At 44.7% G+C, this 24,720-nt stretch overlaps 2 protein-coding genes across 2 annotated transcripts; both read right to left on the bottom strand.

Moving 5' to 3' along the window:
- Positions 1 to 10,402: 10,402 nt before the first annotated feature.
- Positions 10,403 to 12,810, bottom strand: LOC142767306 (uncharacterized). The gene is made up of 6 exons (XM_075868757.1): positions 12,760 to 12,810; positions 12,266 to 12,420; positions 12,126 to 12,203; positions 11,603 to 11,707; positions 10,522 to 10,660; positions 10,403 to 10,457 (listed from the first exon to the last, which is right to left on the bottom strand). The coding sequence occupies exons 2-5, from the start codon at positions 12,328 to 12,330 to the stop codon at positions 10,552 to 10,554; spliced, it is 357 nt and encodes a 118-aa protein (XP_075724872.1). The 5' UTR covers positions 12,331 to 12,420; positions 12,760 to 12,810; the 3' UTR covers positions 10,403 to 10,457; positions 10,522 to 10,551.
- Positions 12,811 to 13,280: 470 nt separating this feature from the next.
- LOC119180047 (uncharacterized) lies at positions 13,281 to 18,330 on the bottom strand. The gene is made up of 6 exons (XM_075868401.1): positions 18,253 to 18,330; positions 17,811 to 18,038; positions 17,671 to 17,720; positions 17,499 to 17,610; positions 16,574 to 16,642; positions 13,281 to 13,414 (listed from the first exon to the last, which is right to left on the bottom strand). The coding sequence occupies exons 1-6, from the start codon at positions 18,328 to 18,330 to the stop codon at positions 13,409 to 13,411; spliced, it is 543 nt and encodes a 180-aa protein (XP_075724516.1). The 3' UTR covers positions 13,281 to 13,408.
- Between the last annotated feature and the right edge of the window lie 6,390 nt (positions 18,331 to 24,720).

The raw sequence follows: 24,720 nt of genomic DNA, 5'->3' as shown, positions 1-24,720 counted from the left end.
TGCTCAGCATTACATCGGCAGCTGGTAGTCCAGAGTGGATCCGTAGATCACTGGCATGTCTCACGGAGGCAATGAGATATGTAGTCCGTAGCGCACTCTTCATCCACCGCTATCGATCACAGTGGAACGACACCGAGAAGCACTGCCGAAGAGCCCTCGCCACAATGATCGGCTTTTTGCATGATGCCTTTCCAATAAGGCAAGCAAAAGGCAAGAACCAGAAGGGGAATCCACGCTGATGAAGGCACGGCCTGACAGCAGGACAGGGATGGTCTTGCCAACTCGAGAGGCAAAGGCCGGACGTGGAAGGCTATGTGGGCTTGGATGTAGCATCCATCGACGGGGTGGAAGCCTGAAGAGCTGGAAGTACACCAACATTTCACGGTCATGTGCAGCGCAGATTACACAACTTGCGCACAGCGATGCGAGCTCATGTGGAACGCAATATTTGAGAATGCCGAATTTCCACTCAGCCAAGGAATAAACAAGATAATGGCATTTTTCTGGAATCGGCTGAGCATCGGATGTGGTATCTTAAGTTTGTGGGTTCGAACTGAAGGGTACGAAGTTAGTGCAATTTATATCATAACTACCTCAGAACAGCTAGGGACAACAATGTCCCCAATGCTTTGATTTGGCTAACGTCTGGATTTAGTCATGCTGAGCAAAAAAGAAAAGCATCTAAAGAAAATCTAATATTCATAGCGAATGTCTCAACTGCAGAGTTCATACCCTACGCTAGCATACAAAGGTTTATTGATCAGCAGCAGTCTTGTGCAGAGAAGCAGCAGTCTTGTGCATGACCTACCCTCTGGTGAAAAGAGTCGCACTCTCCACCTTCACTACGAGTGACGCTGGCAACGCTTCCAGAAATACATGTACAAGAATGCACATTAGTAAAACTTCTGACATGCACCAACTGGTCCAGGAAGAAAATTGGACGACGGAAATCGCCGGAGAAAGCGAAAAGAGCATGAATTCGCCGCTAAATTTATGTTTGCTAAGCAACCGCAATATATGCAGCATGCTACACGTGCGCTAAACACACCACTACGTCACATCGCACAATCGGGGAAATCGCACTGCACGTGCATTTTCAGAAACAATAAAACTATCGAGTGAAAGAGCATGATCTTTAGATCAAGAATAACCTTTAGCCACATATACCTATGCACTGCCACACGTGTGGCGAGATTTGCTAATATTACCCTTCTAGGTACATGCAAGGAGTTTATTGAGCGAGAGATGCTAGAAACACGGCTCATCAGGAAGATAGATGTTTGTATGAGATACATTGGTGGTACTCCTGTCAGCTAAATTTAATCTTTTTGATGGGTTTCTGAAATAGCACGTGCAGTGTGAGAGTGTCCGATTGTGCAGTGTGACGTACGTAGCGGTGTGTTTTGCTTATGTGGCATGGTGCATATATTGCATGCATCGAAGATGCATGTATTTGATCTACTATTTTAGATACTCTTTGCGCATCTTGAATCTGCATCGCGATACGTCTTGGAAGGCGAGCATGTATCTATTTCCGTTACATTATATAATGCATTGTGTATTTTAAGATACAAGATACTGCAGTTGCAATGCTACACTGAGGGAAACATTCACTTATTGAACTCTCATCTCCAAGCTAGTACTGGTGCCACTAAGCAACCACAAGAATAAGAGCTGTGACATTTTATATTTACGTCAGACTCCACCAGTCAGGGCAGGTGATCAGGTGTGCGGTACCATTTCGGGAAGCAGAGCAACACGACAGAGCTCGCGCAGTCTCGACAGAAACTACCTGCGCGTACTTGTCCTCGGGTCTTTAGTTTTCATGAAATGTTTTCTTTAGTTTTATCACAGCCATAACACTAACTCTTAGCCACTTTCAAGCGCCACGCACCACAATACGTGTGCTAAAGACCGCACAAATTCTGATGCCGCTCTCCAGATGCTCAATACAGGTGGTGTGTTCTCTTTAGAGCTATGGCTTAATTGCCGTAGCTATTAGGAGTGCCACCTGTATTTTCCATCTCAACTGATTTAGCCCAAATGTTTTAACAGAGCGGCTTTTCTAGTTTAGTTATAAATGTTTGCCTTCTCTTTAACCTTACACATTTCTTAGCTATTACTAATAGCCAAGGAATCGTAGCTATAGGCGGCAATAGCGTGAATAGCGGCGTTGTCCCTCGAGGATTTCTGCAACTACGCTGCCACGCACTTTTAATTGTGTTTTTTACAATTAGGTCTGATTCACTCCAAGTCAAAAGACATGACTGCTCGACACAAGCCACCAGCAATATTTCGTAAAGTTCGAGATTGTTCTAGATTGGGCTGCTAAGATTGCGCGAAAATCCGGCTACGGTGGCCGCATGTCGCATGTGGAGTTGAAATGCTAGAGGAGCATGATTTTAAATTCGATTGCATGTCAAAGAACACCACATGGTCAAAATCAAAATACTAGAGAAGCATGCTTTTAGATTTGATTGCATGTCAAAGAACACCACATGCATAGTAAAAATTGTCCATAGCTCTCCCTTCGGCGGTAAGCTTAATCATATAGTTTTAGGACGTTAAGTCTGAATAACTATTCCGATTAGACACCTTACAAACACTCTTGTTAATTTGCGACGTCAGGCACGCTAAACCAGCGATAACTCTGGAATGAGTGATCACTGTGCTGTATAAATACAAGACATGTCCTGCCAATGATAAGATTACCGAACACCGCCGACACTGTCGCTTTCGTAGTACAGCGTGCTTTCCTTGTACATTGAACAATTTTTATGGGCAAAAATGAATTGATAAGTTTCATTTATATCAGTGACGGCCGCTTTCTTCGTAGTCACCGCCACGTGACAATAAAACAGGTCTGAGGCGTTTCCGAGGTGCACATGTTCTCTCGCTCAAGAAAATTGATTGCACGTTGGCGAGTATTTAGATAAAGAGTGCTTTAAGACGGCAGATAGGAAGAATAAGAAAGGCAAGAGCAGCTTTATGCGTTTCACAAAAATGGAGCGACTGGCATTGTTCGTGCTGTACAGCGGTGAATCAGTATTGCAAAACAATCTTTTGTAGAGAATCTGAAACTCTACTCCAGTATTAGCACCATCGTGCGAAGGCTTCCTATTGAAGCTCGTATGATTAGATGGCAATACACTAGCTTGTCGGAGAGCTCAGCAGCGACTCGCATCAAATACGGCAGTGACAAGCAAGAACCACTGCCAGCGAAGTGTCTACAGAGCTGTCCTGTTAAACCACTAAGTCAAACCCTAATACGGTTTCGGACATAAATTAGCTACATTGGAACAAGCTTTTGAGGTATTAACAAACAGTTCACTTAAATGAGATAGGGCACAATTCAGAAGCTTTCAAACCGTCGCTTTAGTGTCCACCCGTTCGCTACTAGACTTTGGGGCGTCTATAACAACAAATTTGCGAATGTATGGAAGTATCCTAATATAAAATTAGGCAAGTATCGTACGGGATACAATGTTTGAGGCAGTATCTTGTACATGTATTACCAATACTTTGTCTGGGTATCTTTTATCGTATCGTGATATAATATCAAATTATCTTTGCCCAGCCCTCGCGGTGTTTGGAAACAAAGTCAGTTGCGAAGTCACACGTTCGTTTGCCTTTTTTTTTCCGGTGGTTTGAGCAATTTTTTTGTACTGTAGAGAGACGAAACAAAGTGGACATAAATGCACCTATAGTCACAGTTCAATCCCGGTTAAGAGGTGGGAATGCAGTCAAAACTGACCTTCCGGCTGCTCTTGAGCTTTGTAAACAGAAAGAACACTGCTTGGTGCACAGAAGGACTGCGCCAAGGATTTATTAGCCATGATGAGATTAAGCGAAGCCTGGAAGCTCAAGAGAAGTGCGAAAGGCCCTTTTTGATGGTATGCTAACCATATTACGGGCTGTCGGTCACGGATAAGCATGGCACCCATATTCAGGCAGCGATCAAAGCGTGGAATTTTTTTAGCAGTTTTGTATCTGTGCGCGAGAACACCAGGGATTCTAATAGGTACATTTCAAATCAGCAAATAATTTTATGTAATTTTTATACTACACAAATTGCGTAGTTATGTTGGAAAGCGAATACAGGTGTACGAACGCATGGTAATCTTACTGCCGACACACACGCTTACCGGACATAGCACAGCTTCAGCACCATAATTGATCCACACCGAAACGCCTCGAGAATGTGCTTGCACACACCACAAAACTTCCACTTCTCTCTTAACAATACCTGGCAACACTGAATCCCAGGAGATCATAGTCCCTAATGTTGCAGAGTATTTCGTTACACTAAGGCTTGTCGATGCTTAGCCATACGCAAAGAGCACCTGCAAAAGCAGTCACCAGAAAAAAAAAAAACAGTGCTTACCAGCGACACTGCAGATGGCCAAGGAGAGAGGTCCAATACTTCTATGAAGGATGTTCGATGCTGGCAATGCACAGAGCAAAGGTTGGGCAACGTAAGCGAAGAACCAGAGCTTTTTCTTCGAATGTTCCAGATTCAGAGGCTCCGTAGCTAGAAAAAAAAAGTCCCTTGTAAATCAACGCGATACATGGATCCCTTACTTTAATGAGGCACTAGGTTGATCATACACTGCTATGTAGTTTTAACACCTAGGTTAGAGCACGGCCACTTCACAAAGTGACACAATTATAGATGATGTCATACACCGCAAGAGAAGTTTGCAACTATCCGGAGTAGATAAGAGACAGCAAATATGAGTTAAAGGTAGGTGCGATTGTAGCATTAGATTCACTAAAAAATTAAAGAGTCGTATTTCGCCCTTAATAGTACCATAAACTTGCCATTCGTTTTGCCAAGAGGCTGACGCATTCTCTTTTTAATGGAAGTGCTGTGCCATCTTAAATATCTCCTTTTGGTAGATTAAAGATTACTTGTTCCCCGTCCTGTTTTGAGTGCTGCAATCAATTTTTATTTCGCTTCAAGGGCCTTAAAACTAGCAGTTTCTGTAAAATTGGGGGATCCTTAGGCTTCGCCTTTTAGTGTTGAACATGATAGGGCTATCCGGTAGGGCTATCCTGTCCGAAATCTTTTCGAACTTGACACGCACTCACAAAGTGGCCTTCAGGGAATAGGCGCAGTAGCGTGTGTGCCTTTTGTAGGAAGTGACCGGCTTCAAACCTTGAAGTCATTGTTATAATCGCATGTTCCGAGGCCCGATTGCTATGTATGGTTGCATCATGCATTATTACTGCAATAATTTTTGTTGTATTCTGAAGCATGTATACAGGACACGTGTGTTCGCAAAGCATGCATGGAAGTTTCTTTCATTGTATTTCGAAGTAGGGGAAGTTGTATTCACTGTATTCAAAAGCATGCACGTGCTAGAACACCCGCTAGCGACGCAGGTGACCCGGGTTCGATCCCCAATCGGACCCAGAGTTTTTTTTTTACTCATATTTGCATCTTTCATTTTTTGGCCACGCACAATGTAATTTCTCACTCACAATCAACGACGCTAGAATTTCTACAAAACGAGCTCTTTAAGGCTATTGTTTTCATGCACAAGTGGTCGAGATAAGTATTTCATGCCACTGAATCTGGCTGCTAGAAGCAGCGCTAAGTGAAGTGCTCGCTTCGAAATTATGCCAACATGGCCCGAACTCAAGCTTGCTTAGTGCACAACTGTTGCACTCCGCCCCTGTTACTCAATGAAGTGCACATGCTTACGCGAGTCATTGCGGATCATCAAGCACAGGTTCATCGGAACAAGGCCGCCGGCATGAACATGGACTGCCTGCTGAAGAAAGGTCGACCGAGGGCATCTTGCAGGAAGGGCTGGATGACATACGGATCATCAGGCTCGTTTCTTGCATCTGTCAGGTGCAAAAATTAGCAGGCTGGAAGAAAAATTGAGCCACATTCATGACAGACTAATGTTGAGTGCCATTGTAGTAACACTGAAATTGCTAGTGCAGCTGGTATTCCTAACTGTGAGATACCGCACCATTATATTAGGAATATGGTTACTACAGGCAATGTTTAGACACGTGCGCAACTTAGGCATGAGCTTTAACTGGCATGTGAAGGCTGCGAATATTTAAGGATTACTGTCCTTAAAATTCTGAAGTAAAATTTATGTCCAAGTAATATGGAAGCGTTCGAAATGAACATATACGACCAACAGCATCACCTGGCCCTTTATAAAGGCAGTTTCGCTACAGTGGAGAGTTGCAATATAGTTATTACAACTATTTAAGAAGAATCTACACCGCCGCGAAACCCCACGTCAAAGTTTAATGAAAATGTTACCGTCCCATCAATTCATCGTTTAAAAGCTTGTTATACTGGCTTACATGCTACAAGTGAAGTAAATTTTAAAGCTTGATACTCTATCCACGTCAAATTAAACCCGAATAGAGGCAAGCCTTCGTGATGGTATACTGCACACCACCCTGTTATCACCATTTACAGGCACACGCATCAAGTTCGGCGGATCCGCACATTTATGCATGCCTGCATTCCATGACGACAAGTGGATGGCGCGCACTATTTCATCGCGAAGGCAAGTTGCTTCCAGTTTCTTTTGAACTTAAAATACAGAAATTAGCACATGACTTATTTCAATAAAGTATTGTGCTGATTGGTTGATTCAAGTCATTATGGTCATTATTTAGCGGACGAAGCTCCTTATGGTGTGAATCGTTGCCGCCTCTGTAGCAGTGGTATGTAGTCACCTCTACTTTATGAATTGCTTAATATATTAATTGTATTGTGTGTATATGTCCTTTGAAATGCTGTCACTAGATTGCGTTAGTGGTTTTAGTGGAAGGGTGCTAGTTTTAGGGGCAGAGAGAGAGACGCTTCGCCCCACTCATCATTCACTACGTGGATATGCTGTATTTTTATAATACGCTATATACACCATTAGAATTCGATTCAAAATTGTTCCACTTCACTACATGCGTAGAACCTAAGATTTACTGTTCGCGCATGTGTAGTAATGTTAGCTCTTAAGCGAGCGCTCGCATCTAAATCTCACCGACATGGCACAAATTGTAGACTGCAAACTCAGGTTTGTTCATAGTGTAGCGCTACAATGTCGCATTTGAATACCTTTAATAGTATAAAAAACTGGGTGACGATCGGTAAGAATCATGGAAAGTCTTTCAGAAGACTAGGACTGACTTCTGGTCTAAAGAAGTTATTTAGAAAGAACTTTATAAAGGAGATTTACGAATGAAATCGGGTCTTGTATGAATGAACTCAGCAAAAATTTGGTACTACATTGTTTTGCAATTTTTATGGTAGATTTTATTCCATCTGCATTTTTTTTTTCAATTGATTGATATATGGAGGTTAGGGTTTCAAAACCACTATATGATTATGAGATACGCCGAAGATGAGGGCTCCGGAAATTTCGACCGCCTGAGGTTGTTCAACATGCCCCCAAACCCGAGCACGGGCCTACGGCATTTTCGCCGCCATCGAACCGGGATCTGATCCCGCAACCTGCGCACTTTTTTTTAGTCAGTGTTTGTGAATGTTGAATATTTTACATATGTGTGCTCCTGCGTTGGTTTGGGTGTGCTTTTCACCATAAATGGGGTCACGAGTGTGTGCTTTGCCTTCCCTTGGCTCTGTAGTCCACGTGAATTCACTCACACAAGTCGCTGCGGACCGCCGGGCAAACATGGACCGAGACAGCGCAGTGGACTCGAGCAGGCAGAACATTAGCCGAGTGTCGACATCGCCGGTAGAGCAAGGACTGGACGAAATGCACCAGGAACCCGTGGGGCTGTCCATTGTGTGCATCAGGTGCAGAGCTGTAAGGAAAGGCCACCCGCTTATCCATCTTGGCAAGACGGGGTGCCAGCGTTTTTCCAATATACACAACGTACTCTAGGCCGGTTTAGACGGCACATAACCCTCTGCGAGAGCACCCTCACTTGGTGACTTCTGTGCACTATACAGATGGAAACGACCACCAACATTTACTTCTTGATAAATTAAACATTTTTGTTACTGAATACATTCAGATGCTTTCGTTCAGGTAGTGCAGTGTCGAACAAGATGTTTGACGTGGGTTTCTTGCAGGTGTTTCAAGATTTTTTTTACCTTGTATATTCTCGCCACCAGCAGATAACCATTCGATATATTTGAGTGATTCACTGAATAAAGTTTATAAAGAAATTTAGACTTACTGTACTACAATGATCACATTTATATTGTAATTGCTGTCGAATGCGGTATTTATTTTAACACTTCCACTTGCGTTAATCTTTGTGTCCACAACCTTTGCATCGAACTAAATTTTAGGCACTTGTAGACAGTCAACGCGTGTGGGAGAGCGAATGTTACGTGCACTTCGTACGCAAATATCTCGAGCATATGTGAAAGCTCATTGAGCGAGGATGGGGCATAAGCACCGGAAAACATGTTGAGTTACCCTACAACCTAAACGTTTGGCAGTATTAGGAAATTACGGCAATTGGCAATATACTGCGCGCATGCAACAACCATAGCCGATAATAGGCTCGCCTAGCTATCAAGTTCATGCCACTAACGAAGCTCACCGCAACAATGGCCGATTTAGCGGTCCCCGACGGATCGCCGACTGCGCACCTCCTTGACAATGGTTCCGAGTTTTGCAGAGCACGGTCCAGTTGTCACCGCCCCTTCACAAAGCTGCACAGAGATGTACCGTCGTTGCCAAGAAGAAATAGCAAAATTGAAGATTGTTTTCCAGAACTGTGGAAAATGGCACGCATGCTGGGCTTCGGGCTATTTTACGAAGTGAAGCTCCTGATCGGCGCCTCAATTTACAACTACACAAGTGTCTGAATTTCGGTCCCAGTTAAATGCAGCCACTGTCGTGGTTTTTGTACGTATTTTGATCGGCACATTGTCATAGCTACAAAGCCACTTGGTAGAAGTGCCATCAAAAGCCAGCACGTTTCAGCACAGCCGCACGTGAACAAAGTCGAAAAGTGTACAAAGTTGAACCCATTTCTGATTGTCTAAAGGGGATCATTCCACTAACCACACAATTCGTGAATTTCAGCAAAAGATAAGCTTAGCTGCTATGTGCTTGTACATTACGAAAACTTGATTGTGAAAAAAAAAATGCTTCAGTGCAATATGAGTTCTGAAGTCGCTGTATATAAACAGCTAAATTATTCATCAGGTACTGGTTAAACGTTGGCTATATCCTGGAAACCAGACGAAAAATGTCCCATTTCCTAGCTATATCTTGTACTTTGGGTGGTACCTGGTTTAGGCTGTACAGCTCTCTGCAACCACCATTTCCTATGGCTCGTGCGACATGCACTGCACGGGACAGGGCGAGCGTCGCATTCAAGCAAAGTTAAGGCAGCTGTAGTGTCATGGATACCTTAACAAAAGGTTTGCACTGCTAACAGAGATGAGGAACGAGTGAACGCTAGATAGGAAAGTGGCGTCTTGCCCCATCATCTCTTTTCTTGTTTTCTGTTTGCCCCGCAACGCTTGTTCAGCTAGGCACAGTCTGCTATGCACTCTGTTGGGCTACACACTCTAACATTACACTCCGCTAAAGCATATTCGCATTGTCGTTCGCCGTATATCTCAAAGTACGAGAGACTCACACAAAGTAGTGTTGAGAGGATGTCAACCAGGAAAACTTGTTCAGCGCCCAAAGGGGAAGTCCTATGGGGGTCCGTAGACGGCGGATGTCCTGGCGCAAACGCAGACTGTAGTAGGCCATGCTGCTTAACCTGTAATGACATACGAGCCACTTGGTAGTCCTCAACATACACAAAGTACTGTGGTACTGAACACACTAGCGTTTGGTAATAGCCTCGAACCCCTATCGAGTAGGAATCTTAGGAATTGTGTGTCTGCCCACAAGTCTCTTTACATTGAGGGAAGTGCGACAAGCGTTTGATATTGCACCCGCTACCGCAGCACTTAAGCACAACAAGGTGTTGCTTTGAGAAGTCTATGGCTGTATGACATCTATTTGTCACACACGTGCACGCGACTGCTTTCCGCTATTTTGCCCAGAGCTCCAGAGCTACTGGCAGCCCACTTCCATGATTTGTTAAGCATAGCAGCCTTGTACTTGTGAGGGGCCCGTGATATGCAATTCGATGCAGTTTTTTTTCTCTAGAGTCAATGAGCGAAACCCCTGCACCCTTTCCAGTGAGTTTCCGATAGCGGCCACCAGGAATGCAGCCATCCGGTTTGAGGAGTGGCATGTTCTCGCTTGTTCCGCTAATGATGGCACTTCCACTGGCACAAGTTGACATGTACGCTCGCAAGATATTGCCAAGTAGCCAATGAAGGCCATATGTCTTGCCTGAAACAGATGTGAACTCTTCTCCCGATTGCACACGAACATGCTCGGCGGCATTTAAACACCTCCGGCGCTTGTACGGACCCACATCGGAACGACGTGGCAGCCATCTTGCATTGAGCGTTTCGATAAGGTCATCAGAAACTGAAAGGCAGATAAAAACTCTTGAAATAAAGCCACAAAAACATAGTCTATGTACACCACGTACCAATTCCTACTGCAAGGTCCCAGAGTTGATCTACTCAGAATATCCAAGGTCAGGATCATTGAAGACCAGGCTTGAAGACCCAAACCGGAGGGCAGCTGCTGGACTGTAGATAGGGAGCGGGACCGTGGCCGTGCAGGAGCTGCAATACAGTATCGGGGACATTAGATAATACCCGAGAGAAAAATATGAAAAACACCCCTGCTTTCATGGCAGCATGAATGAACACTACGAACTGGAACTGCCGATACAAGTGTATGGAGATTAGTCAACGCAACAATAATTAAGCAGTTAACTCTGGAATCTTGCTTTGATACAAACCACGTCCCGTACAAGGAGTTAACTGGCACGAAACTGTGGATGGGAGTACAACAGCACAGAAAGTGGGCCCTCCTGTCGACGACATCGCAAGGAGACAACTCCTAGAACCTGCCTTTTGTTAGCCGAGACATGTCTGGTGTTTGCTAAAGATCCCCCCAGACCGCGACTTATCGAGATGCGTGGTGACTGGCCACAGCAGTATTGTGTGGACACTTGTGAAGAGTCACCAGAAAAGTTCTACCGGTTGAATGAGTGGCAAAACAATACCCACCCATATTGACCTTTACAGTTCGGCACTAGCTATGCAAACACCCCGCTTGCGACCTGCCAAGGGTGCAACTTTTATTTGCGAGCGTTGTGCTTTCACTACAGCCACGACATGTCACTAACGACTCTTATTGCTTAACAGGGGAGTAGCCAGGGGGTGGCATACAAGGTTGTGCACCCTTGGCATTTTTTTTTTACGCCATAGCATAGAGAGCGCGAAATCACCAATTCAAGGGGGTCTCTTCTCTCCGAAAAAAAGTCTGGCTACGCGCCTGCTCCTTCCGGTTTGTGAAACTCGAACCTACAAGTGCCACCTCCAAAGCCAGTTTCCTTTCAATTTCATAACCGAGAGGACCCGCAGTGACAAGTACGCCAAGATTCACCTACAAGTACCCTTCACAATTTTAGAATACGATGGCAGAAGACTGGAGTGGCAATAGCAGTAAAAAGCACACCATTATCTCTAACATATTTACTCTCGCCACAACTTACTTACCAATTTGGTGTTCGCAAGCTCGTAAGAATCGCCAGGGAAGCAGCTCGATCCACGTCCATGGTCCACACTTGGAATATCCTGGCCTTGGCCAAGCAGGTCGTAGAGCTGCAATGACATGCATCACTGGTTACATTGATTCAAGTCTGGAGTCTCAAATGCCACAACTATGACAATTAAAAAGCACGCCGTATATAGAACAGAACTTAGGATGAAACACTGCCAAAAACCCGAAGCCCCATTATTTCACACTGAAATGTAGGTACAGTATTGATTTGAAAAATTGGGGTTAAGTAAGCAATGCTGGTATTTTTCCGACCAGCACACTCATAACAGTCATACGAAAATAAAAAAAAAATTCTTTCAATTGGCAAGTTCGGTACCCTTGGGTTGCTACAGTTAACCTAAATCAATGCGTCATTCATGGCATCCAGCCTAGAAGCACAATGCAGTGCGACACTTTAGCTGCTAAAATAGTGAAAGTCGGTGAACACGTGTTTGGCACCATGAGTAAAATTGTACTTACGAGAGGCGCCGCACAGCAGGCAAGCTCGAACCAGGAAGAACGCCGAACCAACTTTCACCAGGCATGAAAGTTGACGAGCTGCAACACAAGAATCTCTCGTTACTTCCGACAGTTCTTGAGAGCATTGTTTTCAAACTTACGCGAGCTGGCGTAGGACGGCATCGGCCAAGACGCCATGCACAACGGGGCAGGACACCCACACCATTGTGCATGGCCGTTGCGCAAGATGCAGTGTCCTTCATACGCCTCATTCACTCAGGCAAATGAGAAGATGAAAAACACCCAATCATGCGACCTGAAACAAATGAGGTGATCCTTAAAAAACAAGCGCACACAAACAACACTGTATACAATGCTCTAGTGCTGGAAAGAGTGGACAGACGAAAAGACCTGTGCATGTCCTGTCATATATACTCGGGCATCATTACAAGAACGTTGCATCCTTCACGAAAATAAGTTTCTTATATGAGAAAGTGCATTAGAAATGTTGATTTTTAACACTAAATTGTAAGACTATATTTACACCGTTATCACCGCTATACAGAGAAGAATAGTGTAGTGCCACTTGTAGGAAAGAGTGAACTAGGTAACTATAAAAGGAAAAAATGCTGTTAAAACCATGTTAGGAACCCACCTTCAACAGTGACCCAGAGATATTAGGTCTCTAGGAGAGACCGTGACGCACCTACGTGAGAAAATAAACTAGTAAGAATTGGCAGTGCATTGGCACAGAAATTTGAAGGACTGACTATTATAACGCAATCTTGTATTACTGTTTTTTTTTCATAAATACAAGGAGGCACGAGACAAAGCGAGCAACGCTCGAAGATAGATTCGAGCCTTTTACAAGTTGGCAGCAACAAGGAACTAGATAGATAGATTAGATAATTATTAGGCATTTACAACAAAAACATAGTAACCATGAGAATACCAATGGAAGGCACTGGAAATTCTGACCACCTCGTGTTCTTTTACGTGACCTGAAGAAATTATTTTGATCACTATATTGCAGAATTGAACTAGATTTCGCATTAACATATATACGCAGACTTAAACATTACAGACAACTACGCAAGTCAACGAGAGAGTGAGATAAAAATAGAAACCGTACCTGAATCGTTCGAGGCACGGCCATGGTGTGCCAAATGGAGTCAACGCTGACCGACATTTGACAGGCCGAGACGCTGTAACGATGCTTGCAGTAGTCCCCAAGAAGTTGCTGGCGATCGAACTCCTTGATCATGGGCTCATCTGTAGTTGCTAGTTCCAGCAGCGGGAAGAGTTTAGAGCTGCAAGGACAATAAACACAGTGGTTATTGATAGTGTTTTACAAATTACACGCGATATGTTTACAAAGTCTTGTAGTAAAAGCTCACTTCCTATACTACAAAACATTAGAGTAAAAAAATCTTTTGCTACTGCACGAGACGACACAGGCAGTCTCTATTCACTAACAGGATAATTGTTAGAGAGTGGGTGTGCAAACGCAGATCAGAGAACACAAATGCGGTTCATCTTGCTTTGCCCCCATCTGCATTAGTGATTGCTGTCTCACCATTTTTAAGGATGAATTCTTGCCAATTTAAGTGCCTTTTTTAAAGCGTAAAGGCTAGTATAAGAAATCTCTAAATTCTAATGACTGCTACAAAGTAAAGGTATGGGCAATGCAATTCACAACCAGTAATAATCACTACTACCTCAATCTCTTAGTAAAGCTCATTGAAGTATTTGACAACTTATGATTGGATTGATATGTGGGGTTTAACGTCCCAAAACCACCATACGATTATGAGACGCTGCACCGGAAAAAGTAATTGAAAACAAAACTGTGAGAACGTCGCTAACGAGGTTCGCTACAATAGTAGAAATCAGTTGGCAATTCACAAATGTGCATAAAGGTGCCACTTTGTTGGTATGGTTAGCCAACATTAGTGAATCAATTACTTAAAAATACTTAAATGTTAATTTGGTTCGCACGTCCCATTTTCATGAATTGTTATAGCAAAACTGCAGGCTTCGTCTGTTCATTGACTTCATCTTTAATGAGCTTTAAGAAAGAAATGAACAACACTCTACTGAGAGCACCCTGTGCCTTTTTTTTACGTCATTGCCTAGTTTCGTGCTGTAAGCAATTAGAGTGTTCTTTAGCAAAGGCATCGGGCCCAATTCATAGGTGAAGCAGTAATAGATAAAACTCAAATGTGAACAATATATCAGCCCTCTAATCCAAGTGCTCAGAGCAAAATTTACAGCCTTGTCATAATTTCCAAGTGAGCTGCAATTAACTGAAGACATTCTTGTAATGATTTGCTTAATTCAGAGAGTAGCAGTTAACTTGGTTAAGATAAAAAAGATTTAAAACAGGTCTGAGAATATTGTATCACCTAGACATTAGTGGTTTCCATATAAAAGCATGATGTTTCAAATACAAATTATTATGTGAAGGGTGAAACCGCAAATTCTCGTTGTAATTGGCAACATGTAAATAACGACTATTCAAGCAAGATCAGAAAAGGTTAGGCAAAACGATGCCAAGTCAGAAAATACTGGTCACAAGCACATAACTACAGCTAGTGTAGCAACGGTATACCTTTGCTAGAACTAGTAATGTAAAAGTTACTGTCAGAAGCTGAGGGAAACCCTGGTATTGTAATGCCAAATGCACATACAAGACTTGTCTACCAAAATCACAATAGAGAAAAGTTAAGATGTGGCATTGCCTTCACTCTAATTAATATACGAACTATCAGTTAAGTACCATGTTAAACACACAGATCAACTAAGAGGGCACGCCCCACCGCGGTGGTCTAGTGGCTAAGGTACTCGGCTGCTGACCCGCAGGTCGCGGGTTCGATTCCCGGCTGCGGCGGCTGCATTTCCGATGGAGGCAGAAATGTAGGCCCGTGTGCTCAGATTTGGGTGCACGTTAAAGAACTCCAGGTGGTCAAAATTTCCGCAGCCCTTCACTACGGCTTCTCTCATAATAAATGGTGGTTTTGGGACATTAAACCCCACAAATCAATCAATCAATCAATCAATCAACTAAGTAGGCACAGTCGAGGCCAATACATGTTACAACTCTTTGCCCATGGCAAAGTGGCAACTATAAAGCACGGCATTGCAAGCAGTACTATTGATTAAAGGAACACCTTAGATCACTTGTAATATATAAACCAGTGTAAAGATGTCAGGCAGTTACGCTGAAGCTTATGATAAAACTAAGGATAGGTTGATTTGTGAACTATCATGATAAAACTAAGGATGGGTTGATTTGTGAACTCTGTTGTAAGAAATGGAACTGCGAAGGTCATGCTATCAGAACAGAATCAGTGCAATAAACACCAGGTGGAGCGACGAAGTTAAATATGGATGCACAAAACAGTCTGCTAGCACACGTAAGGGTGAATTGTTGGAAATTTCGGCGAACCATCACTGCGGCACCGGACACCCGGACACGATACAAGCTTATAAACATTCAACACTTAGACTTGCCACAATATCTCCCGCATTTCCAAAAACTACTGCTGTCTGTCTTGGCAGAAAAAAGTTTTGAATGCAAGGTGCCGGCATTAAAATCTATCTACACAGCACTTGACAACATGGAAGTGGCTCAAAATCGTGAATGGCGCCACCCTTATGTATCAATTCAGTGAACCTGTACGTGTCGTTTGGTTTCAGGAGTCCTTTCAACAAGGCTGGCAATGAGCCTTGCCCTCGACAGGGTGAACATTTTTGACGGCCAGAGTGAAAGCACTATTGAGCATTGTAGTCTCGTGCAGCACTAGCTATTCTCGCCGTTTCGCCATCCTTCCCCAGTCAGATTTTGTATTCACCGTGTTTTGTTGCTCTCGACACTAGGCACACCAACACAAAGCAGGAACTTCGAGCCGTATTCTACAGTACATAGGAAACCTCCCTGGTAAGCAACTGTAGTATTTTTTGTTTCCTAGCTTTCAACCAGGTGAAGGCACTAACGCTAAACTCGTGTACGATTAAGTGAATCGAAATACTGCATTTATCAATATCAGAACAATCTGTGCTAGATAAGGCTGACATAAAACAGACAGCGTCAAGCCTGTCGATCTATCCCTCTCTCGCTGAACATCGTCTTTTCCTATAATAATATACTAAACAGCCATGTTAGGTATACATGCTTTTGCCTAGCAATTCATCAACGTTTTCGAAGAGCTAGATTTTCTTAATGATCTGGGTACCTCTCACATAAGAGAATATGTGCTTTATCATAGCTGGCAATGAACCATAGCAGTTGCGTCTTAGCTCACTGCAGCGCAGCGCCCCAGCTGCCATGTCACTGTGGTAGCTGTTGGGTATAACAAACCGACATGCCAATGTTAGCCTTTTCAGATAACAATTCCGGCAATTAAAATCTACCAGCAGCGAGATTCTTTTTGTAAATATAACTTTCGAAGACACAAGAAAGTGCTTACTTGAGGAAGCGCCACGAGGATGCCCAGCAGGCGATCTTCTGACCCAGTGTGTGTGAGAAGGCAGTGCTCCTGGGGAGAAGCCAATAACCTCATTAATGAACTCGTTCAGCGAACTCACTAAGACATCGAATTCATTGTAGACACTGCACACAATTGGACGCAAGTTGCGTTTTGCCGGTTCATTAGTATCGCGTACAAGATCGAGATGGAATTTTAAGAGCCGAGCTAGGTGGTGGGCACGTGAAAATACTAGGTATACAAATACGTACGCAAGAAAAGTCAAGACATTAGAGATTTCGATACTACCCAATGAAATATTGCTTTCGTCATCACCGTCCTTATTTGCTGCGCAAGACTGCAACCAACGGATTGAATGAGGGCTCAACATAATTGAGAAAATTAAGCCTGCTTAACGTAAACATTGCAAAAGAGTATCCCAATTTCAGCACAACTGACTAAGGCTACGAGGAGCTGTTACCTCTGCAGCGGACCTGTAAGTAAACGGACAAAGCAAGCCACTCATTTTTCAAGTACGGTATAATAGACCAGCATAAAAAAAGGATAGGCAAATTAACATATCTTAACTATCACACGTGCCCGCGCGGGCTTAAGTTGCTCACTAGCATCCGCGCGCATTTAAATTGCAAAGCACCACGTGGCACCCACACGCTGAAACAATTAAAGGCGTCTAACAGAGCCACGGCCATAGTAACCACAACATAGCCCAAGTTCTAGCTATATCAACGCAACGAGTGAGACGCCACATCTCTATACGCGTGCTACGGATGGTGGCACCCTTTCCAGGATTCCGCATTAACCCTTCAGAGAACCCTGGATGAGATTAACAAAGCTTGAAGCAAAGCGGCCCTTCGCACTTACTATGTTTGCACTATTCTACGCATGAGAATAGTAAAGCCATGCTCACTCGATGCAGTGCCGGTAGCACGTCCGCCAAAGACTCCGTCGGCGATAGTGCGGAAGGTGCGACGGAGTGGCGCGGGGCGCGCGAGTACGTACATGTACGTCGTTCAGCGCTCCTGGAACGAAAGCAAAACTTGTTAGACGATGAGCTTTCACACAAATATATGCAGACTCACAAGTAACGCTTGAGCGTGAAGCCACGGCCGGTAGACGAGCAAAGGAAATGCTAAAAAAGAAAACAAAGTAGGGCAAGGGTTAGCACGGCAGAAGCAACACTCGAACAAAACACGAGTGAACGGTTATAGGGTAAACCAACCTGCACTGCGCCAGCAGCAGGGCCCCGACGCGAAGTCCAGACGAAGTGCTTGAACCGCTTCACACTCCAGTCTTCAACAAGCCGGCAAGCCGAACCGGCCGGCCACGTGTCACGGCCCGCGACAACCACGTGTTTACGTACCAGAAAACACTGGCTTGAAATAATGGCAGCACAGGCTTCACGGGCCGTCCAGTTCGTCACGTGCAATAATCCCGAGGACACAAAAAGCTACCTGCCTTACCTGCCTGACTAACCGCGAGCTCAGCCTACCCGCCTGTGTCCCCGAGAATATTGACCATGAAGTAGCGACGTGTTCAAGGAACCCGCCCGCTAAAGTTACACGCAACCAAGCCTTAAATGCCACTCGAACTAATCTATTAGCGAGCGATGTTCGATGAACACGCCCCCACCCCCCGCCGGCTTGTCACATTATGAAACTCACCAATTTGATGCCGAAGACGAAGCTCGCAGGGGTCCTTGGTGAATTCCAGACGACGTCGTTTGTTGTGCGTAGTTCCATACGTCCAGGTAAAGTTCATAAACGCGAAACAAAAAGGTGAAACGCGACTCGTATACGTACTGCTACTATCGCGCTCCCCGCGTCCTAACATCACGGAAATCGCCATTCCATGGCGCTAAACAACTGCCGTCTGCGAAATGCGCAGCATGACGAGCAGCTAGAGAAAAGTTGAGGCCATCCGCCCGCGTGTAGCTTCGATATTCGCGCATGCGTTGTTGCAGTCAGAACCGATCGCGCCATTACGTCACGATATCGTCCGTCGCCGTCTTATCGGCGAGATCTGCGCCCGCCGTATACTCCGGAGCAACGAAATCGAAGAAAAAGATGTACACAAACAAAACAGAAGGATGGCGCATGATAGGCAGGCTCGGAATGATGCCTAAACTGCTGAGCTGAAGTGGCTTTAAGCTAAAACGGTGCGGAACGCTTCCATGCGACCACGTTGTCTCGTATACACCTAATGCCGCTCTTGAACTGCAACCCCATTACCGGCATGGCTTGTCATTATGCGGCGAACGTGAGCAAATAATTAAAATAGTTATATTTCCACTTGTTGCCTTATCTGTTGTCACACCATCGTTTTCTGGAATCCGTTGCAACAAGAAAGCATGTTCCGTTGTGTGCGTGTTTGTGTTCCTTTGACTCGCACCTCTCAAATCCGCTGTTGTGGAACATTACTACAGCGATCTGTTGATGTGCTGCAAAGTCACGCGTTCGACCCTGGCTGAGACGGTCACGTTTTAATGGATGTGGAATGCCGGAGTCCTATGTATACTGTGCGAAGCCGGTGCACTATAAACACCAATGGTATATAATTTCCGGAGCCCCCGGCAAAAACCTGTCCCATAATTATAAGGTGGTTTGGGCTCGTACAACCAAAGATATGTATATTTTGAGGCATGTCTCAAGGCTATCAGAAAGACCCCGCCGCAACGGCCTAGTGGCTAAGGTACTCGGTTGCTGACCCGCAGGTCGCAGGTTCGAATTCCGGCTGCATTACCGATGGAGGCGGAAATGTTGTAGGCCCGTGGGCTCAGACTTGGGTGCACGTTAAAGAACCCCAGGTGGTCGACACTTTCTGGAGCCCTTCACTACGGCGTCTCTCATAATCATGTGCTTGTTTTGGGACGTTAGACCCCACAAATCAATCAAGCTCCCAGAGAGATATTATGCGCGGGGTGGATAGGAAAAAAAAAAGGGTGTCACAGTTTACATGATAATAGCTCTTAACTGCTGCTTTGAGCTGAAGCATAAACTGCAATTCGGCCTACTTGAAACATATCCAGCTTGAAATGTTCGCGCAAGCACACGGGGACACAGAAGAGGCACTCAAACGGGCGCAATCTAACAACTGGTTATTTTTGGAGAACATTCACTTAATAACCTGCCGATCTGCGCAATCCGGGCACCAAAAAACATTCGAACTGGGCACTTCACAGCTTACGATTACATGTAAGCTCATTGAATGACAAATACCCTTCGGCTGCCTTAATAGCGAAAGAAATTTCGATCCCGTCTGTTGTTCAGTGAGCTTGTGATCGTAAGTTGTGATGTGCGCAGTTCAAATGTTTTTTACAACGAAAGCTGTTACGAGATCAAAACTCGGGTCACTTGCCGTTGTCCACCGCTGCCGCCACCGGTGTTCATAACCACACCGCACGAAATTTAAACAAAAACAAAAAAACCTAGTACCAATGACACAGTGGGGCTCGAACCCGGATACGCTGGATGCCAGCCCACTATACGACCACTGAGCCACGCCAGTGCTTTGTTTTGCTTTAATGCATAAAATCATCACCAGTGAACCAGTGAAGTATGCTTGGGATTTGTTGGCAAACTTGCCTTAAGGCAGACTTGATGTCGAAAAAGCAATTGCGTTAATACGACTTATAAAGTGTTTTAAAACAGCAAACTGAGAACAACCAGTCGTTGCACAACGCGAATAGAGTAACGATTGGGTCGTCCAATGCCCAAACCCATTACAAAAGCTTGTTCTTGTTCACCTATTAACTGTGGCATATACCAACTTCTGGCATAATTCCCCATCGTCGTCAGCCTCTGCGTGATCAATTGGCACCAAATTCCTTGCAAGTGTAAGTATACCACGCTTCTCACAAGAGAGAGAGATAAAGATGCAAGGAAAGGTAGAGAGGTTAACCAGACGCGCATCCGGTTTGCTACCCTGCAAACGCTTCTCACAATAATGACGAAAAAAGCATAGCGAATGCCGGCCTACTACCCCAAAAAATGGCAGCATATCCACGGAGTGAGTGATGGAGAGTGGGGCGGAGCATTGGTCCGTCCATTCGTTCTTGCTTTCGTCCGTCCATACGTCCGTCTGTGTGACCGTCCATGCGTCCATCCACCCGTCCGTGCGTGCGTGCGTTTGCTCGTGCGCCCGTCTCGGCGTTCGTCCATGCATCCGCACCTGCGTCCATCCATGCATCTGTCCCTGTGTCCGTTCGTCCATCTATTGAACACTCCAGGTACCACCATCTCGCATCTTTTCATCATATATTTCCCATATAGAAGCACCGCCATCCAGCGGACATTCCAAGGACTAATCGGAAGGTGGCACACGCACACTTTCTTACGGCTTGCGCTTCGGGTCTACTTTCCACCTTTAACCACCTCGAGTTCATGGTATATACTAGTTCACTGTATTCATGGCACTGCGGCCTAACGCTCGCTAAACCTTTCGACGCACAAAACATGCACTCACTAAGCGCCCTACGCTTTGCATGTGTGCGTAGTTTCATATGCCCAACGTGCTGGCTTCTTCGCACAGTTTAAACACGGGTAGGTTAGCTAGTATATCCCCATGCAGTCGGTAATTGCGCCAGAAGCGCCAATCAGTCAGTTGGTGTTTTAGTAGGCCAAACTGTGAAACTAATTGATTGATGTGTGAGGTTTAACGTCCCAAAACCGCCATATGATTATGAAAGACGCCGTAGTGCGGGGATCCGGTAATTTCGACCACCCGGGGTTCTTTACTGTGCGCCCAAATCTGAGTACACGGGCCTAAAACATTTCCGCCTCCGCCGAAAATGCAGCCGCCGCAGCCGGGATTCGGTCCTGCGACCTGCGAGTCAGCAGCCGAGTACCTTAGACCACCACGGCGGGGCCAAACTGTGAAAAAAAAAATATTGATGCTGCTGCTATGGCAATGTCTTTTTGTTGTTGATGATGATGAGAGAGGAGAAAACACCGAGCTACTTGTCTGCTATGCGCTCGACGAGCAGGCGAATACATTCTAAACCACAAACGATAAACAACACCACTTGCATTTTTTTTTGGTTGTGTCGCTGCTGCATTTATTGTTCTCGACAGTTTTCGGTTGCCGATTTTTTTTCGGACTCTCAGGACGTCCTCAAAACATTTGTTTGGAAATATTTCTCAGATGAATGCGCGCGTACCAGTAAGCCCTGAAGTGTGACAAATTTGTTTGAGCAAGAAAAAGAAGTAGTCGAAAAATGTGGTTTGCATGTTCACTGTTTTCATTAGCAATGTATTGCAATCAATAAAACTCAATACATGCCCCAATAGCCCAGAGCTGTGCATATCATATACGGTAAATACGAACTAAACCTTGGCATTCTGCATCGGGTGCACAAACACAAGAGAACTCTCGACACCATTCATCGAATACAAAATACAGCCGGAGGAGTCGCAACGCACATTGTCTGTACACCATACAATTCTCCAACAACGACGCCTCAGGGTAACACTTTCATTAATAATGAACTGATCGTGCACTGTAAATGACCAGCACAGTGAGCCCAGCACTATACCAGGTCTTTTTTTTTTTTCTTCTCTTTTCTATGAAAGCTGCTATTCGAAACAACTTTCTATAGAAAGTGGATTTCCTACAGAGCTCAGCTTGCGCTAATGTACCCTTACAGATTGAGCAAATTATATTCACATTTTAGCAATTACTTTATTTATCGATGAAACGCGTAAGGTCTCGTTCAGAGTTGTAGCGTTTCTAACAGGGCATTATATTACAGAAATAAATCGTTTAAAGCAAGGCCAAGTTACACTGCGTCTTCTTATGAGCGTGAATTCTGTCATGTAAAAAAGTATATAATCCCACCTTTCGCTGCTCCAGGAAGCTGAAAAGTATTCTCATGTGCACGTGGAACGAATTTCGCGGCGAAAAGTCACGTGATGCCAGACTACCTAAAAAAAAAAGCACTTTGTGCAGTTTACTTTTGCGCCATACTCCGTACACTTGTTCTAAACAAAGCGAGAATGCATGCCCCTTCCTTAATGCCCCAAAATCAACAAGCCGGCTTGAGCATACCTGCAATCTGGGCGACTCTAGACGACGGGGCCAGGGTGTTCTTGAGCCGCAGCAACCGTGACTTCTGCCAGGGAGGGTCCTTGAAGGTATAGGGTACATATCAATCTCGTTTAAGTAAGTAGCGAAGGAAAGCAATCGTGGTAGAATGAAATACAATGTCAAGGACACACCTTGAACTCGTGCGTAAATAAGGAACGTTAGTTATGCTCCAGGCGATGAGGTGAGCGAGAACGAGTTACAAAAACCACACATATACGCAACCGCCAATAAATCGTTTTCATTACCTTCGTCCATCGGGTATCCCACTTCCGCTGCAACAGTGTGAACTAACCGTCAACAAAAGCCGTGTTTCGGCAGGGTTCGCGAAGGCACTTCCGGAAAAGGGGGTCACAGCAGAGGCGGCAGTCGTTGTAGTGTGTACAGTTGCTTCCGTGCGATTCCCTCAAGGTCTGCCCCTTTGGTGTCGTTCCGCCATACGTCACCCCTATGAAATGAAACAAATAACAACATGGATATGAATGAACACGTAAAAGCGACACGAATATAGAGAGTGCGAAAAAATGGGCGAAAACCATGTTTCACAGATTCAAAAGCGAAGCGCAGCTCGGCCTTAGCGCAGGTAACACGAACTTCTCGTAACACGGAATGCAAGAACTCACTGCTAAGTAAATGAATTTGGGGGTTCTTTGTTAAACATTGAAATGTGGTAAAGTCACTACAAGCAACTCATCATCGGAACGCTATGAAGCCGAAGCAGTTAATTCGTCAAAGAAGCACAGTCGGCGAACATACTTCGCAAGATTTCTTCTCGAAGAAAGGAACATTACGAGCTATACCGCAAAGAAAACCGATACTGAAGCGAAATTTCCGTCTGGGCGTCAGCTGGTGTCAATCTGCTCACGAGAAACTGTCCACGAGTAGCTTTAAGTGCTTTCAGCATTACTAACAGATGCGCAGTGGAAAAAAAAAGAAGGGGGGGGGGGGAGAGCTTCAATGTAAAGCAACAACACAAATTTTTCGGATCGCCCTGTAGTTGTTTTGATAAGAATAGCACTTGCATTTTCGCACCGAACAAAAAGTGCACGTGCTTGCCAAGTCATCCGCTGAGAAGCGGAAAATTTTCGCTGCTCTTGTTTTTTCCCGAGTCGTTGCACCACAAAGCAGCGCAGCACGCCTGGGGTCCTTTTCATCGACACTTTGAGCACGATCGCACTCATGAACACCGAAAATTTTACCATCAAGGCATTCTAAAATGTTTCACACGTGCGCAGCGAAAACGGCAAGAACAGACGAACGGAATGGTAGCAGAAGGGGGTGAATGAATGAATGAATGAATGAATGAATGAATGAATGAATGAATGAATGAATGGATGGATGGATGGATGGATGGATGGATGGATGGATGGATGGATGGATGGATGGATGTTGCTGTACCCTTAGATCGGGCGGCGGCTATCGCCACCTAGCAGTAAGAGATAAGATCGAAAGCGACACCCGTCGGCGCAACGAATGCGGCACCTGGGTATAGATTAAAATGACATGACTTTAGCGCAGCTCAGTTTGAGCGTGAAGGAAAGCTGCTATGCAGTCAAGAAGGGGGAAAAACGGACGACAGCGTTTTTCCCCTTCTTGACTGCATAGTACCTTTCCTCCACGCTCAAACTGAGCTGCGCTAAAGCCATGTCATTTTATCATGCATAAACTGACCCAGTCAGCTGTGGATAAAGGGTGTTGCAAAAAGAAAAATAGTCAAGAACACATTTTATAGATACACACAATTGCAAGTCTCTAGATTATTGGTGCGTATAGGTTGGATAGACAAGGTCACAATCCCAAAAGTTGCTCAATTTTCGCTTCCTACCAAAAACAATGCCGTTAGCTTTGTTTCCAATATCGCAAATAATCGAAGAATAGAGTTTCCCAAATATACATTAGAGGGAACTTTAACGCTATAGTGTCTATAAGAACTGCAATGCACGGCGCTTCAGCGAGCATGGGAATTATGGGTAGTACATGGATTTGCCTAGTCTTCGTACTTTCCGGTCGTTCTTGCTTCTCGTGACTTGAAGCTGCTTTGTCACGAAAAC

The sequence above is a fragment of the Rhipicephalus microplus genome, chromosome 7, assembly GCF_043290135.1.
Source record: "Rhipicephalus microplus isolate Deutch F79 chromosome 7, USDA_Rmic, whole genome shotgun sequence".
Taxonomy (NCBI): domain Eukaryota; kingdom Metazoa; phylum Arthropoda; class Arachnida; order Ixodida; family Ixodidae; genus Rhipicephalus; species Rhipicephalus microplus.
This window is presented reverse-complemented; position numbering and strand designations above follow the sequence as displayed.